Consider the following 15,541-nt stretch of genomic DNA (forward strand, 5'->3'; position numbering starts at 1 on the left):
TATTTTTATTTTTTTATTTTATTTATTTTTTTCTTTTTATTGAGTTTATTGGTACATTCTAGGTATACAGTACAGTTACATTCATTACTGGGATCTTGTACCTTTACATGACAGGTCTTGATTCTCATTTTTCCAGCCTTCTTTTTACATGAATAGAACAAGTACCTTCTAGAATTCACTATCAACGCCACACATTTCTCTATAAGCAGTTGTTTAGGTATTCCAATGATGCTTTTCATTCTGTTGACTTTTTTTTTTTCATTTACTTGATTTTGTTTCAGGCAAAATATCTGTGAAATTACAGGTTTGACCGTTCTCTTTCTCTCTCTCTAATGCTTACACAAATAAGTGTTCAGGGTGCCACGTGAGAGTGCCTCTTGGGCCATGTTTTGCACACCATCGCTGGGGCAGGGTAGCACTTTGAGAAGCAGGGCTGGGCCATCTGTAGCAGGTGCTCAGCCAGACTGGGGCTGGCACCCACCACTGCCTTCACCTTTTGAGTTTGATCACTGTCTTTCCAGCTCTTTTCTTCTCTTATCTCATCCTGATTGCCTCCTGGGGCTGCTTCTGCTCAGAGATGCCCGATGGGATGGGATTTGCTTCCATAGTAGTCATCCCTTCCCAGAGGCCACGATTGTTAATAAAATGAAACAATCCCCTGGGTTTCTGGAGGTGGGGGTGTTGCTGTTTTCTGGGCAGCTGCTCACCTTAGCATCATGAGTGCTGCCATTCGCTGGCTCCTGGTTTGTGTGTCTGTGACTCCCTTGCTTGGGTGTGTTGCCCAGACACACAGGGCGGCTGCCCACTGCCACAGAGCTGCTCTCCACCTGCCCCTGCCATGTATGTCTGCCAGGTGGCAGAATGCATTGCCCCCCAGGTGCTGTGCCCAGCGTTTAGCCTGCATTTGATGCCAGGCACTCAGAGGGGAAGCAGCTGGAGAAACTCCAGCTTCTGCCCACGCTTGTCTGTCTCAGACCTCTTTGCAGACTATGGCTGGGCTTCTCTGATGTTAAGAACAAGTGGTTGCATTTACTGAACAGTAATTATAGGATGGGTACTGTGCTAAGGACTCTCTATTATCTCACTTAACTCTCACAACAACCCTAAAAGGTAGATAGCATTGTCATCACCCCCATTTTACAGATGAAGAAAATGAGGCTCAGACTGATCGACTGACTTCTCCTTGGGCCCACAGCTAGTAAGTGGGTACATGGGTACATTACTTTCCTGTGATTGCCATAAAAGCTTACCACAAATCTGGTGGTTTAAGACAATAGAATGTATTCTTCTGTAGTTCTAGAGGCCAGAATTCTGAAATCAAAGTACAGACAGGGCCATGCTGTTTCTGGGGGCTCAAGGAAAGAATCCATTGCCTCTTCTACCAGCTCCAGGCGTTCCTTGTGGCTGCATCACTCCAACTGCCACTCTGATCTCTTCTCTTTCTTATAAGGACATTTGTCATTGGATTTAGGGCCTACCTGGATAATTTAGGATGATCTCACCTGAAAATCTGTAATTTACTTACATCTGAAAAAACTTTTTTTTTACAGCTGGGTATGATAGTACACACCTATAATCTTAGCATTCTGGGAGGCTGAGACAGAGAGATTATAAGTTTGAGCTCAGCATGGGCAATTTAGCAAGATCTTGTTTCAAAGTAAAAAGTGAAAAAGGGTTGGGACTGTAGCTCAGTGTAAAGGCCCTGAGTTCAATTCCCACTACAAACAAACACAAACAAACCCAGTTATTTTTCCAAATAAGGAAACTCATTACAGTCACATGTTTGAGGGGTTAGGATATGGACATTTCTTTCTTTCTTTTTTTTGGGGGGGGTTTGAGACTGGATCTCACTATGTAGTTGAGACTGCCCTGGAACTCACTATATAGCCCAGGCTGGTCTTGAACTCACAGCAATCCTCCTGCCTCAGCCTTCCAAGTGCTGGGATTACAGGTGTGCACCACCATGCCCGGCTGGATATTTCTTTTTGAGGGACACCATTCAACCCATCACAGGAGCTTGGATTTAATCCCAAATGGTGTGGCTTCTGCTGTACTTGTGACCTTTGTGCTTCCCAGTTTCTCTGGACCAGGTGAGCCTTCAAGGCCCTTCTAGGCCAGCAGTGTCATCCCCTCAGTTCCATCGTTTCTCCTGAAACTCTGTGAGCTGTTCATCTGGGCCTGAGGCAGGACTGTGAATTTGAGATGTTATGTAGTAAGTTCAAGGTCAGCCTGGCTTGTATAGTGAGACGCTGTCTCAAAACAAAACAAAACAAAACAAAGAAAACAAGTCCCCAGAACAAAACAAAACAAAATATCTCATACTTTTGTGTGCTCCAGAGGTCTGGCTGCAGGGATTGTGAGAACAGATTTATAAGGGCTTGGACAAGATTTATTTCTCTTGCCTCAGTGGCCACGTCTCCAAAATGGGAAGGGCTAGAATGACATGGAGAGGGAAGGCCATGACATGTTAATAAAGCTAATGGAAGGCTCGCTTCTGCTATAAGGGTGGTCGAGATGCTCGTTAACAGCGGCGATAATCTAATAGCTTATTCTTGACTTCCTGCTTCTCACTGTCTTGGCCCCAAGCAGCTATTTGCTACCAAATTAAAATCTACTCAGCACTCTTCCTGTCTCTAAATAAAACTATGCTCAAAGCTCTTGGCTGTTACAGCAAGACTTTTTAATAGACTTTTCCTCGTAGAACCATGAGACATATGTCCAATTAGCAGAATAATTTCACTTAAATATACAAATGAACTGTTGACTGATAATTGTGGGACATATGTGAGGCTAATTTAAGGCAAGTTGGTTTGGGAGCTGGGGTACTATCTCCTCTCCCATCCCAGAGCAGTCTGTAGGCCTCTCTTACTGTCTAATTTTTTGTGTGTGGACTAGATCTTCACTCCCTGCCATCTATGTGATGAAGAGGGATGTCTCCATGCTGTGCTGGGCACAGCGCAGAATATCCAAGCTGCTATTCATTCAGCCATTTGAACAGCAAGTATTGAACACGTGTTATGTGCCAGGCATACCTACTCTGCACTAGGTATACAGGGTTCTACTCTTGAAAGGTACATGATAAATAATAATTGATAGAACCCACGAGGGAATCTGCTCCAGGAGGGCTGGGGCTCCAGTTGTTTTGCTTTCTGCTGTGTTTGTGCACTTAGAAACAGTCATGATGCACAGTGGCCTCAGTATACACTCCACTGGTGAAGGAAATACTGCAATAATTTTAGCTCTTGCTAAGTGCCTTGAAGGAGACAAAATGTAGTTATGGGATAAAGAGTAACTGAAGGTTGGGCTGGGGGAAGGCTCTCAGATATGGGGCTTTTCCGTTGACTCTGAAGAGTGATCTGTGAACCAGCAGGAGAAGAGGGATGACAACTAGAGGAGGAGGCAGGGCTGCTGTGTCGATTATGGGCCCCCATGCAAAATAAAGTGTGCCTCTGACTGACTGGAGGTGAGGAAGTCAGTCTCCCTTTTTGTAGGGCTCTGTCTCAACCCATTCTCCAGAGATCACGAACTTTTTTTTTTTTTTTTTTTTTTTTGTACTAGGGATCAAACTTGGGCCCTTGCACTTGCAAGGCCGGCAGCAGAACCACTGAGCTAAATCCCCAGCCTGAGAGATCACAATCTTAATGCTGGGCTGTGCTCAGGTCTAGCCTGGGGGAGTCCAGATGGTGGTGAGAGGCCATGTTGCTTTTTGAATTTGTGCTAATTCTAGCCGTGGATTGGTGTGGAAGCTGCATGGCACTTATAGGACCCTGACTCTCCCCTGACTCTAGGTGTCTGTGCCTAGGCCTCCTGCCGGGATGAAGAGCAATGGCAGAATAACATGACCTGGCTGCCACCCTAGGCAGAGAGCTGTCATTACTGCAGGCTGTGTTAGGGAAACTGGGGGGAAGCCGAGGACTGGGAATGGCAGCCAAGAACGCATACAGAGGAAACAGGACTGTATGTGAAGGTGAATTCCCAGAGCATGTCCACTGTCTCACCAGATTTCACTTAAAAATATGAATTCAAAAGTAAAGTTAAAGAGCTGGGGGTGTAGCTCAGTGGTAGAGCTCTTGCCTAGCATGTGTGAGACCTGGATTCAATCCTTGATACCCAAAAAAAAAGGCAGCCACTATATGAGTTTCCTCTAGGTGCCATAACAAATTATCAGAAATACAGTGGCTTAAAACAGTATGAATTTATTGTCTTATCGTTCTGGAGGTCAGGAGCCTGAAGTGATTCTCACTGGGAAAAAGTGAAGCTGTCAGCAGGACTGAGTTTCTCGTGGAGGCTGTAGGGGAGAATTCATCTCCTTGTTTTCTTTTCTTCAGTGCCATAATGTTGACCCAGTTCTCATGTTGTCTTCTCTCTGGTTTTCTTCTGCCTTTCTCATCTACTTATAAAAGCCATGGTGATTATGAGGGTCTATCTGGGTAATCCGGGATAATTTGGCTACTTCAAATTCAGCTTATTATCAGTAACCTTGATTTCTTCTGCAAGCTTATTGTCTTTTTGTCACGTAAGTTACATATTCTTGGGTTCGAGGGATCGGGACATGGACATCTTTAGGGGACAAAGGCATTATTCTGTTTTCCAAAGTGGCTTTAGGGCATTAAGCCATAAACTCAGGGCTCATCTGAGTAAAGGTTAAGGTTGTGTCTTACTCAGCTTTTCATTGCTATGATCAAGTACCTGATATACACAATTTAAAAGGAGAGGTTTATTTGGCTCAGGGTTTCAGAGGTTTCCGTCCATGGTTGTCTGGCTCTAGTGCACAAGCATCATGGCAGAAGGGCACAGTGGGGGGAAAGCTGCTTACCTCATTGAAGCCAAGAAGCACAGAAGAGGAGAAGAGCCAGAAAGAAATGGACTGAGGTGGTCACGCTTCCATGATCCAATCCCTCCAACCAGTCCTCACTGCCTGTTTCCATCACCTCCCAAAAATGCCATTAAATTACGATCTCATCAGTAGATTAAGTTACTGATGAAGTTAGTGCCTTCACAATCCAGTCTCTTTTGTGGGCATCTCTTAATCCAGTCAAGTTGAAAATCAAGATTCACCAACAGGGGTTGAATGTCCAGGAAGCCAGCCCTGGCAAGAGGGAACTAACTACACACCTAAAAGCCTGGAGGTAGAAATGAGCTTGGCTTGTTCAAGGACCTGAACGGAGGCCAGTGTGACAGAGTAGAGTGGATAATAAATAGGGCATGAAATACAAATGAGAGGAGTGAGGCTGACACAGGTTGAGCACATAGGGTCTCCAGGGTCACAGTGAAGGACTGGGAACAGCAGGTGGGAATCTGCTTTTGAATCTTAAAGGAAAAAGAAAATCTCTGTATGAAAAATTCCAAGTATCATTATAAAGTACAGAGAATAATATGATGATGAATCTCCTATCTGCTACCTAGACCTAAAAAATTTTTTTTGCTGTAGTTCTTTCAATCATTTATTTATTTATTTATTGCGGAAGAAATTTAAAGTAAATTGTAGAAATCATGGCATTTCACCTCTAATTTCATTATGCACTTCTGAAAACTGACATTTTTCTGTATAATCACAATGTCATTATCACAAGCAAGGAAATTCACAAGAAGTCTCTTGTTTCATCTACTCCTGTGTGTGGCCAGCTGTTCCCCAGGTGCCCTGCCTGCTAATCATCACATTGTGTCTGAGCCATAAGCTTTGTGCCTAGAACAGCTCTCAGTTTGAGTAGTGAAGACTCCTTACCTGTATTTTCATTTTACCTGTATTTTGTTTTCTGTTCCTTCCCACTTGGCCCCAAGAGAACAAGGCTGTGAAGAAATGAAAACTAAAACCAAAATTCGTCCCATATCCAGGCCTGTGGCCTGAAAAAGCAATGTGAGAAAGAAGCAGAAAGGAAGATAGGCAGGCTGGCTGGGTGTATTATTCTGCTCACAGCCTAACATTTGTTTTTCTTGTCTGTAATTGCCATCCCAGAAATGCCCTTACTCTTCCAGCCACAGAGCAACTGTTAGAACAAGTTAATTATGTATCTTCTCAGTGTGTGTGATTAAGGGGCAGATGGAGGGAAGGGTTCTCTTCAGCTTTTCTGGCAACTAGGTTCCCAAGTGGAAGCTTTCCAGACCAAAGAGTGCCCATCCTGGGCTCCTGTGGGCATCTAGGGTTGTCTTTGTGGGGACAGGGTTACTCACTGGCAGGCCGAGTCACAAGTTGCCAGTAATAATATTATTAATCTCTTAAATTTGTAGCTCATTTGCTGTTTGGTGAGGGTTTGCGCAGTCACATTAGTTCATTTGCTGGGATTTCAGGGATGCTGGAACAACTTTCTTTCCCTAAATCATTGTTGATGCTTGTAATTCCACCATTAGAGAGTAATTCCTTTGGCCTACAACTCTGTTCCCTATTAAAATGCAAGTATCCTTGGAAGCTGCCTGGCACACTCATTAAGCATGTGCAGCCACTAGCAACTGGCCTCCCTAAATACCCATGCTTCCAACTATTCTGATGGCCTTCTTTGAAACAGAACCTGTATTTAGAACCCATCCCATTCTGTAGAACTTGGCTCTGGGTTGGTTGTCATGTTTGGAAAGAGATAGGTAAAGAAACTCCTGCAGAGGTGACCTCAGTTCCCTGTGTTGTTAGCACCAAGGAGCATTTCCCTTTTGACTAGAACCTTTTGGAAACACAATGCTTGATGTGAAGGAACCTCTATCCTTGCATCTTATCATGTCAGTGGCTTTGGCCTTAGATCCCACTTCTACTAGATTTCCTGAGGGAGGCAGCAGGGAGAGAGGGTCTCATCTGACACCAGTGAGAGATGATCCAGGTTGCAGGACTCAGATGTGGCATTGGCTTGAAGTGAACTTCACAGTGGTTAGTGGAGACAGTTGATCGGTTGACTAGTGGAACTAAGTGACCAATGGCTGGACACGCTGGGCTTAGGGATGATTCACATCTTGGGCTGAATGGAGCAGGACAGAGCAAGGCTTCATCATGCTGCTCAGAATGGTGTACAATTTAAAATTTATGAGCTGTTTATTTCTGTGATTTTCTATTCACTGTTTTCAGATTACAGCTGACCATAGGTAACTAAGACTGCAGAAAGCAAAACTGCTAAGGAAAGCTGTTGTTCTTACTCAGCCAAGTAGAATGCCAGAATTAGTAGCCAGTTAATTCTTTTGAGAAAATACCCAGGAGGGGAATGGCTGGGTAAAATGGGACTTCTTATCCTAGTTTTTTGAGAATCGCCACAGTGATTTCCACAGTGGTTGCAGCAGTGGTGGAGCAGGGTTCCTTTACCCCACAGCCTTGCCAGCATTTGTTGTTGGTTGATTTTTTGATAGCAGCCACTCTTTCTGGGTTGAGATAGAATCTCAGTGTTGTGTTAATTTGCATCTCTTGAATGATCAGTGATGTTGAACATTTTCTCATGTATTTATTTGACATTTCTACTTCATCTGAGAAGCATGCATGCATCTCAGATACCCATTTTTGGATTGGGTCTTTAAATTTGAGGGGTCTGTTTTTTTTTTTCAATTCTTTCCAGGTTCTAGATATTAGTTTTTTGTCTGAGAAACAATTAGTTAAAATTCTTTTTCCACTCTGTGGGCTGTCTTTTCACTCTTTTGGTGATTTCTTTTCCTATGCAAATGCTTTTTAATAAGATGAGATCCTAATTGTTGAGTCTTTGTAGTAGTATTTTCTGGGTGATTGGGAAAACAACCCGAATGCCCATCAACTAATGAATGTATTTAAAAAAGATGTGATTTTCTACACAATGGAATACTACTCAGCCACAAAGAAGGATAAATGTGAACCATTTCTAGGTAAATGGTTGTACCTTAGAACCATACTCTTAAGTGAAATAAATTGAACACACATGTGTAAATATCACATTGTGTCATCTCTGGTGTGAGAAATGGAAAGTATAAATAAGGACCGAAATGTATAATAGATATTGTGAAATAGGAAGAAATTGTTCAAAAGGAAAGTGGAAGGGGTGAGGAAGAAAAGAAGGGAAAGAAAAAATGAAGAAAGAAAGAATGGAAACAAAGCTTATGTAAATAGGGAGGGGAGGAGGGGTTGAAGGGAGGGAAAGGGAATGAGAAAAAAGTATATATCATGTACAGGATATATCATGTACAGTTGCAAGTTCCCTATGATGAATGTGATCATTATGCTTATCTAAATTGTACCAATACACTTAAAAAAAATAGTGGGGGGGGAGAATTAGTAGCCAATTAGAATGTTTCATTTACGTTGTATTGTCCTTCTAGATCCTTGCTGGACACAATCCCCATGTCTGCAGTGTTGCTCAGGGTTGCTCTGAGAGACCCGCTGCTTTCCCGTGGAATGTTCCGGGTTGAAGGGCTCCCGGAATTTATAGTGAGGTGATGAAATGTCTCCTATACTGGTAACCACGTGTGAAGTGGTGCTGGATCTGTGCACGCCTTTGGCTCTGGACAGCTTTTCTATTATTCTTCTATTATTAACTTTGACACGACCCTAAACTTTTTGAGCTGCAGGTCCTGTATTTTTGCTACTAAGAGAATGATAGCACCCATATCAAGGCTCTTGCCTGGATCAGGGAGACAGTGTGCAGGGAAGACTGAGTGCATTGTGAAGGATTGTGCATTCACATGGAGACCATAATTATAGGCCATAATATGAAGAGCAGATTTTGTTTCCTAGGATTAGGTCAGATCAAATAGAGACCAAAGATTGTAGAGAACAACCTGTGAAAATTATAAATCAGGGACCTATTGGTACTTGCGTTGTACTGATGAGGGATTTGGTAACTTAAGTTTGATCTTCATTTTAATATGAAATCATTAACTGAGTTGACTGTTAGTAAAACACAAGATAATAGGAAAATCATGCGTACTTGGATGTTTACAGTATAGTTTTTCTTGTCTGTTAATGAGTACTGATCAACTGAATGAAGAAAAGGGGCTTTCATATTGAATATTAGGGTGGATATGTATTAAGTGTGACTAAGGTAATATAGTAGATTAAAAAGATAGTTTCTGTGTTCTGGAATTAGTGAAAATACTAAATTAGTTAATATATAAAAAACCATGAATCGTATACATTAAAATGACAAATTTCATGATATGTGAATTATATTTCAATGTAAAAATAAAAAAGAAACCATTAAAGCTGTAGCTATACTATTAAAAATTCAGGGACTTGAGAAAAAATTTTATCAGCCTGAACTCATTATAATTTTAATATACGTTGTTCTAACTCATTCCTGTTATATATATCCATAGGATTCTATAAAGAAAATGAACTGCTTTTCTCATCTAATATGTTGTCTTTAGCAGTTTTCTGTGTTAGTCTTCATAGTCTTCATTTTAAATTGACTACTCAAGATTCTATGTGTGGCCGTGCCATGATTTAGTTAACTAATCTCCTTTCCCACTTTTAGGTTGCATCTACACAGATATTTGTCTATTATAATTAAGATATAATGAGCATCTTTTTGCATATGTTTTTCTTCCATATCTTGGACTCTTTCCTTCAGAAAAGTTTCTAAAATGAAATATCTGTATCAATATATTGCTGAGAGAAATGAAAGAAAATATAAGACGATATATCATGTTCATAGATCAGAAGATGTGATACTGTTAAAATATGTATTCTCCCCATGGAATTCTGTACAGATTCCTAACTATCCCAGTAAAAATCCCAGCAGGCTTTTTTTTTGGTGTAGAAATTTGACAAACTGATTCTAAAATTCCGAACTGAGAAGCCAATTTTAAGTGCCAGGCATGCTAGAAAACAACACTGAAAAAGGAGCAAAGTTGGAGTACTAACACTACCTGATTTCAAGACTTATTATAAAGCTATCATAATAGAGACAGTGTAGTGTTGATGTTAAGATAGACAAACTGATCATTTTTAACAGAACAGGGTCCGGAAATAGACCCGCACAAATATGGACAATTAGTTTTTTTTTTTTTTTGGTACCGGTTATTGAACTCGGGTCCTTGCGCTTGCAAGGCAGACCACCGAACCGCTTAGCTAAATCCCTGGCCCTGGACAATTAATTTTTTATAAAGATGTAAAGACAGTTAAGTTGAGAAAGATTTGTCTGTTTAGCAGTGCTAGAATAATTAGATATTCTTATGAAAAACTGAACTTTGATTCATACCTCACAATGAAAATAGAAGTTGGTTCCAAGTGGATCACACACTCAGATGTGAAACTAAAAGTACAGTTAGGAGTGTTAACCTCAATAGCAAACGCGGAGCTATTCTGCAAGAAATTCTGAATTTAATCAAGAGTAGCTAAAGATTATAATCTGGAATGTATGTGCTGTGGGGACCATACATATCCAAAGAGGTTGAGATAGGAGGAAGATTTAAAAGCAAAAGAGGGGAGTACATGTAATTTATTTGGAAATACAGAGAATACTAGTTACAGGATCTTATCTCAGGAGTAGACATAAGTTCATGAATAGAGACAGTGTGTCATCGACTGTCCTTGTACAGCCTGCTAGCCATCTTTGTGATGTATATAGCAAGCTGTGGTTTAGGAAGTCCTTGGCAAAAGTTTTGATTACAGCATATGTATGCAAGAGCCCAATCCATGAATGTACTAGTTTTTATTATAGGCATGTATGCTTAGGGCCCTTCTTCATAACTTTCTGGCTTTATTTTGTTAGGCTTTGACACAGTGACTCCATTATGATTCTGACAAGTTGCACAAAAGAATGGAAAGATCAGCCACACATGGGGAGAAAACATTTGCAGATCCTGTGTATGATAAAGTACTTGTTTATAGAATATATAAAGAAGTCTTCTAACTCAATAATAAATAACTCATTAAAAATGGGCAAAAGATTTAAACAGACATTTCACCCCATAAGATACAGAGATGGCAGATAGATGAAAAGATATTCCACGTTATTAGTTATTAGGGAAATGCAAATTTTAAACCCTCCTGAGATGGCACTTCACACCTAATAGAATGACTAAAATGAAAAAGATTTACAATACTGAGAATTGGGAGGATGAGGAGGAAGTCTCTACCACTGTTGGAATGTAAAATGGTACAGTTACATTGACTATGTGACAGATTCTTAAAAAGTCAAACGTATACCTGTTGTATAATTTAATACTATATTTATAAATATTTAGCCACAAGAAATGAAAACATTTATTGATTTTCCCAAACTGGAAGCAACCCAAATGCCCACTAACTGATGAGCCAATAAATATATTGTGGTATATTCACACAGTGGAGCACTACTCAGCAAGAAAAAAGAATTACCTGTTGATACATGCAACACGTAAATAAATCTCAGTATAATTCTATTGAATGAAAAAGGACAGGCAAAACAAGAATGTGGGCTTTAGATTCCATTTATATAAGACTAAAAATTTCTGTCTGAGAAGCAGTCATTGGTTACAGCAGTCTTAGCACAAATGGCAACATGACTTACTGTAATAAATTTAATAAAATGTAAGCATCCACCATACTTTTTGATCACACCTCATTTATTCCCTGCTGCCAATAGGCTTAGTGCTTCATGATGCCATGCAGTGAGTGAATGCTGGGACAGGAAGTGTTTGTGCACCAAGTCAGTGGCTTCCTGAAAGTTGAAAGGGGCCTAGTTTCTGATCCTAGCGCAAGGTGAAGCTCTGAGAGCTGGAGCAGGAAAGCGACCCTGGAGACTAGAATGCCCACTGTACTCTTCAGCATCTATGTCTTTTCACCTTCAAAAGATATTTTAGGATTTTGGTGATTGGCAGTGCCCCTCACCTGTGTGTGTGTGTGTGTGTGTGTGTGTGTGTGTGTGTGTGTGTGTGTGTGAAACTGGCTGAAGGGGAGTTTGGGGGCTGTTTAGTGGAAATGTGGGAGTTCTATGTGGTAGGTGCTGAGTTAGTCTCAGGGGTGGTAGTTTTGTTAGTGTGTAGCCCTTCTTTGTCATAAATGTGTATTTAGACACTGGCACAACCAACTTGCTTTGAGGTACATAGAGTGTAGAGCAGACACACATGGCTTCAGTTCTCAAGATGTGCCAGGTAACTGGTGAGCTGGGCATGGGCTGGCCTTTTTGGGTGTGGGTGACCAGAGAGGGCTCCCTGCATTGCCCAGACAGTGTCTTGAAAGGGCATCACTTTGTGGCAAGAGATACCCAGCTCATCCTGATTCAAGCCATAGGTGAGGGGTAGTAGGTCTCTAACTCTGTTTCTTTCTGGGAGAGTTGAACAGGGTGTGGTCAGTGCTTCTGAGGGCTGTCAGTGGTAGAGACAAAGATACAGGCAAACCCAGTCTAAAGAAAAGAATGGAGCTGGTGTGTCAGCAGCACATGTGTGTACACACAGATATGCACATACAACAACACAGGCAGTGATCTCCACACATGCACATAGAAACACACATGCACAAATATACATACAGAGCAACACACACATACACTCTTATGCCTTTGCTTATCTTCTCCTCTTGAAATTCAAGTTGAGAGTCCAAACCTGTGCATCAGCTAGGTTCTGGTCACACCAGTAGTTTGAACAAGGAAAATTTAATATATAGAGTTAAGAACTAGTAAAAGGTGGTTAGTTCCTAGAAGTTGTAAAAGGAGATTCTGACAGTAGAGAAGTAGCAAACATATACAGCATCTGCTCCTTCTGGGACTTGGGGACCATGAGCAAGGGTGGGATAAGGACCCTCTATCCCAAGGCTGGAAGTCAGGTCCTGATAGAGCAGGCCAGGGTTGCCCAGGGATGCTGGTGGTGAGGGGCCATGCCTAGCTGCCTGCTCCCTGTGGCTGATCTCTCCCAGTCACATTCCCCAGGTAAATAGGAGTTCCATGCTAAAGATTACTGGATTAAAAAAGCTGTAGACCTGGAGTGTTTTCTAGCCTTTCCTTTGATATTTATTAGTTATTTTATAAACAAAATAACTGCGTTTCTCATCTGTAAACGTACCAACACCCACCTCCCTGAGCTGCCTTGAGGATTAAAAGACAAAATGTATATGCCCATGTTTTATCAGTTGTAGAGATCCAACACGAAGTATTATCAGTATGTTTGATGGGCGTGTGGCAGACACGGGAACTCTATGTACCCTGGAATGAATCCCTAGTCTATTCAATTTGGCTAAAAGGCTTGAACACTCATTTCTAGGGAGTGGTACCTAACCAGGAAAGTTTTTGGTGGAAGGAAGGAAAATGGAAATATCAGACACAGAGACTGGCCTCAGTGTGATTGAAATTGACTGTTCTGGCTGGGTACAGGAGATGGGAGGGCATGCATGTGTGTATGTGTGTGTGTATGTGTGTGTACACCCTGGCCACTGGAGAGTAAGTGAAGGTCTTCAAGCAGAGGGCAGAGAAGGGGAATGTGTCTGGCGAATAGCCTACCCTCACACTTCTCTGGCCCTGGCCTCTCTCCTTGCAGGTGCATCTCCGCTCTGCCCGGCGTCTCTGTGAGCTCTGCTGTGCCAACCGGGGAACCTTCATCAAGGTGGGCCAGCACCTGGGGGCTCTGGACTACCTGCTGCCAGAGGAGTACACGAGCACGCTGAAGGTGCTGCATAGCCAGGCCCCGCAGAGCAGCATGCAGGAGGTCCGCCAGGTCATTCGTGAAGACCTGGGCAAGGAGGTACCCAGCCCTGCTGGGGGAAGGAGCTGGGAAGGGGCTGGGAAGGGTGCTTTTGCAAAGGCCCTGGCAGAGCCAGGACACTGGGGTTCACCATTCAAGCAGCACCAGATGTCACCGCAACTTCATGTTGAAATCAGATCAGAAGGAACTTTGGTGGTGCTCACTAAAAAATATTAAATATGAATGTGTGTTTTTAACTGTTTTGGTTGGGAACCTAACGTGATTCATATTGTTCAGCCTAACGTCTGTCGATCACTGAGGGCTTAGTGCATACTGACCGCTGTGCTGTGTTCCACATTATCTCATCCTCATGGCAAACATGTGAGGTAGGTACTGTTATTAGCCCCATTTTGCAGACGAAGGATGGAGGCTGATGGTGCTAAGGTCAAGTGTCCAGGAGCCCTGTAAGTGACTCTAGTGCACCGCTCTGCGCTGGCATCATCAGTAAGCTGCCCAAGACTTCAGTGCTTTGTCTTCTCTGGAGCAACTCTGGTCAGCATCCATCAGCCTCTGCTCGCTCACTCCCAGGAAAAGGAGGTTTACTCTCTTACTTGTTACCCAGGGTAGCCTGTTCTGTTGGCAGCTGTCTTTAACTTTAAGAAGTGCTTCCTGATGACACCTTCTGACAACAGCCCTGGGTGCATTCCCTTGAGCCCGTACCAGTGACTTGCAGGACGTCCTTTTGTGCCAAGTGGGCACAGTTGCGTGGACCCTGACTGGCTTGTTCTAGTCTCTGTGCTTCTGGGCAGAGGGAAGGATTTGAGCGGTGGATCAGTTTCAGATTTAGAAATTATGTGTTGTATTTGGAAGGACCCTCAGAGATCTCTACTAAAACCTTCCTCTCCTCCTGCTTCCTCTCCTCTTCCCTTCTCTTTGTACTTCTCTTAGAGAATCCTCTGGGTTGTCTGGACTTTCCTGAGCAAAATTTTCTCTCTTTTTTTTTTTTGGTACTGAGATCAAACTCAGGAACTTGTGCTTGAGAGGCCGGTGGTGGAACCACTGAGTTAAATCCCTGGCCAAAATACTCTTTTTTTTAAAAAAAAAATTAATTTTATTGGTACATTTTAGATATATGATATAATAACATTCACCATTGGAGATTTGTACCTTTACAAAATATATCTTAATTCTTTTTTTTAAATTGAGTTTATTGGTACATTTTAGGGATACGGCACAGTTACATTCATTTTGGGATCTTGTACCTTTACATGACAGGTCTTGGTTCTCATTTTTTCCCTTTGTCCCTGCCCTCCCTTCACCCCCTCCTCCCCTCCCCATTTACAAACACTTTATTTCCATTTTTTAAATTTTCTTATATTCTTTTCTTTTCCCTTATTACCTTTCCCCTACCCTTCCCACTTTCCCTCCATCTTTAGCCCTTTTCTTCCTATTTCACATTGTCAATTATCTCATTAGGATCTTATGTACTATTATAGTTTCTCATACCAGAGAAACTATTTGGTATTTATAGATGTGTGACTTATTTATTTCATTTAGGAGTATATCCTCAATATGTATCCAATATATCTTAATTATTTTTTCCTCTTCTGCTGCCTCTTCTTATTTTTTCCCACATTGTGGGCTGACTCTTCTCCCTGTTGGTGGCTTCTCTTGCTGTGCCGAAGCTTTTTAATAAGAAGACATCCCATTTTGCGCTAGTTCACATGCAACTGAGGTTTCGTTCGTAAAGTCTTTTCCTATGCCAGTGTCTTCAAGAGTTCTATCTAACTCTCTTCCAGCCGGTTTAGTGTTTCTGTTTTAATATTTAGATCTTTAGTTTTTTTGATTTTAGTTTCATGCATGGTGAGAGATATAGGTCTAGTTTTAATCTTTGGCAAGTTGAAACCCAGTTTTTCCAGCACCATTTATTAAAGAGGCTATCTTTCCTCCAGTGAGGTTGTTTGGCTCCTTTGTCAAAGATGAGGTGGCTGAGTGTGTCTGGAGTTGT

At 42.0% G+C, this 15,541-nt stretch overlaps 1 protein-coding gene across 8 annotated transcripts in view; it reads left to right on the forward strand.

Annotated features, from left to right (window-relative positions):
- Adck1 (aarF domain containing kinase 1) overlaps positions 1-15,541 on the forward strand; it is a 101,194-nt gene that overhangs the window by 19,135 nt on the left and 66,518 nt on the right. For all 8 annotated transcript variants that reach the window (XM_019204340.2, XM_010645592.2, XM_033766786.1 and 5 more), the window contains one exon: positions 13,390-13,593. In XM_019204340.2, the coding sequence (XP_019059885.1) occupies positions 13,390-13,593 (204 nt within the window). The remainder of the gene's footprint in view (positions 1-13,389; positions 13,594-15,541) is intronic.

The sequence above is a fragment of the Fukomys damarensis genome, unplaced genomic scaffold (assembly GCF_012274545.1).
Source record: "Fukomys damarensis isolate Sample0158 unplaced genomic scaffold, DMR_v1.0_HiC HiC_scaffold_21, whole genome shotgun sequence".
Lineage (NCBI taxonomy): Eukaryota > Metazoa > Chordata > Mammalia > Rodentia > Bathyergidae > Fukomys > Fukomys damarensis.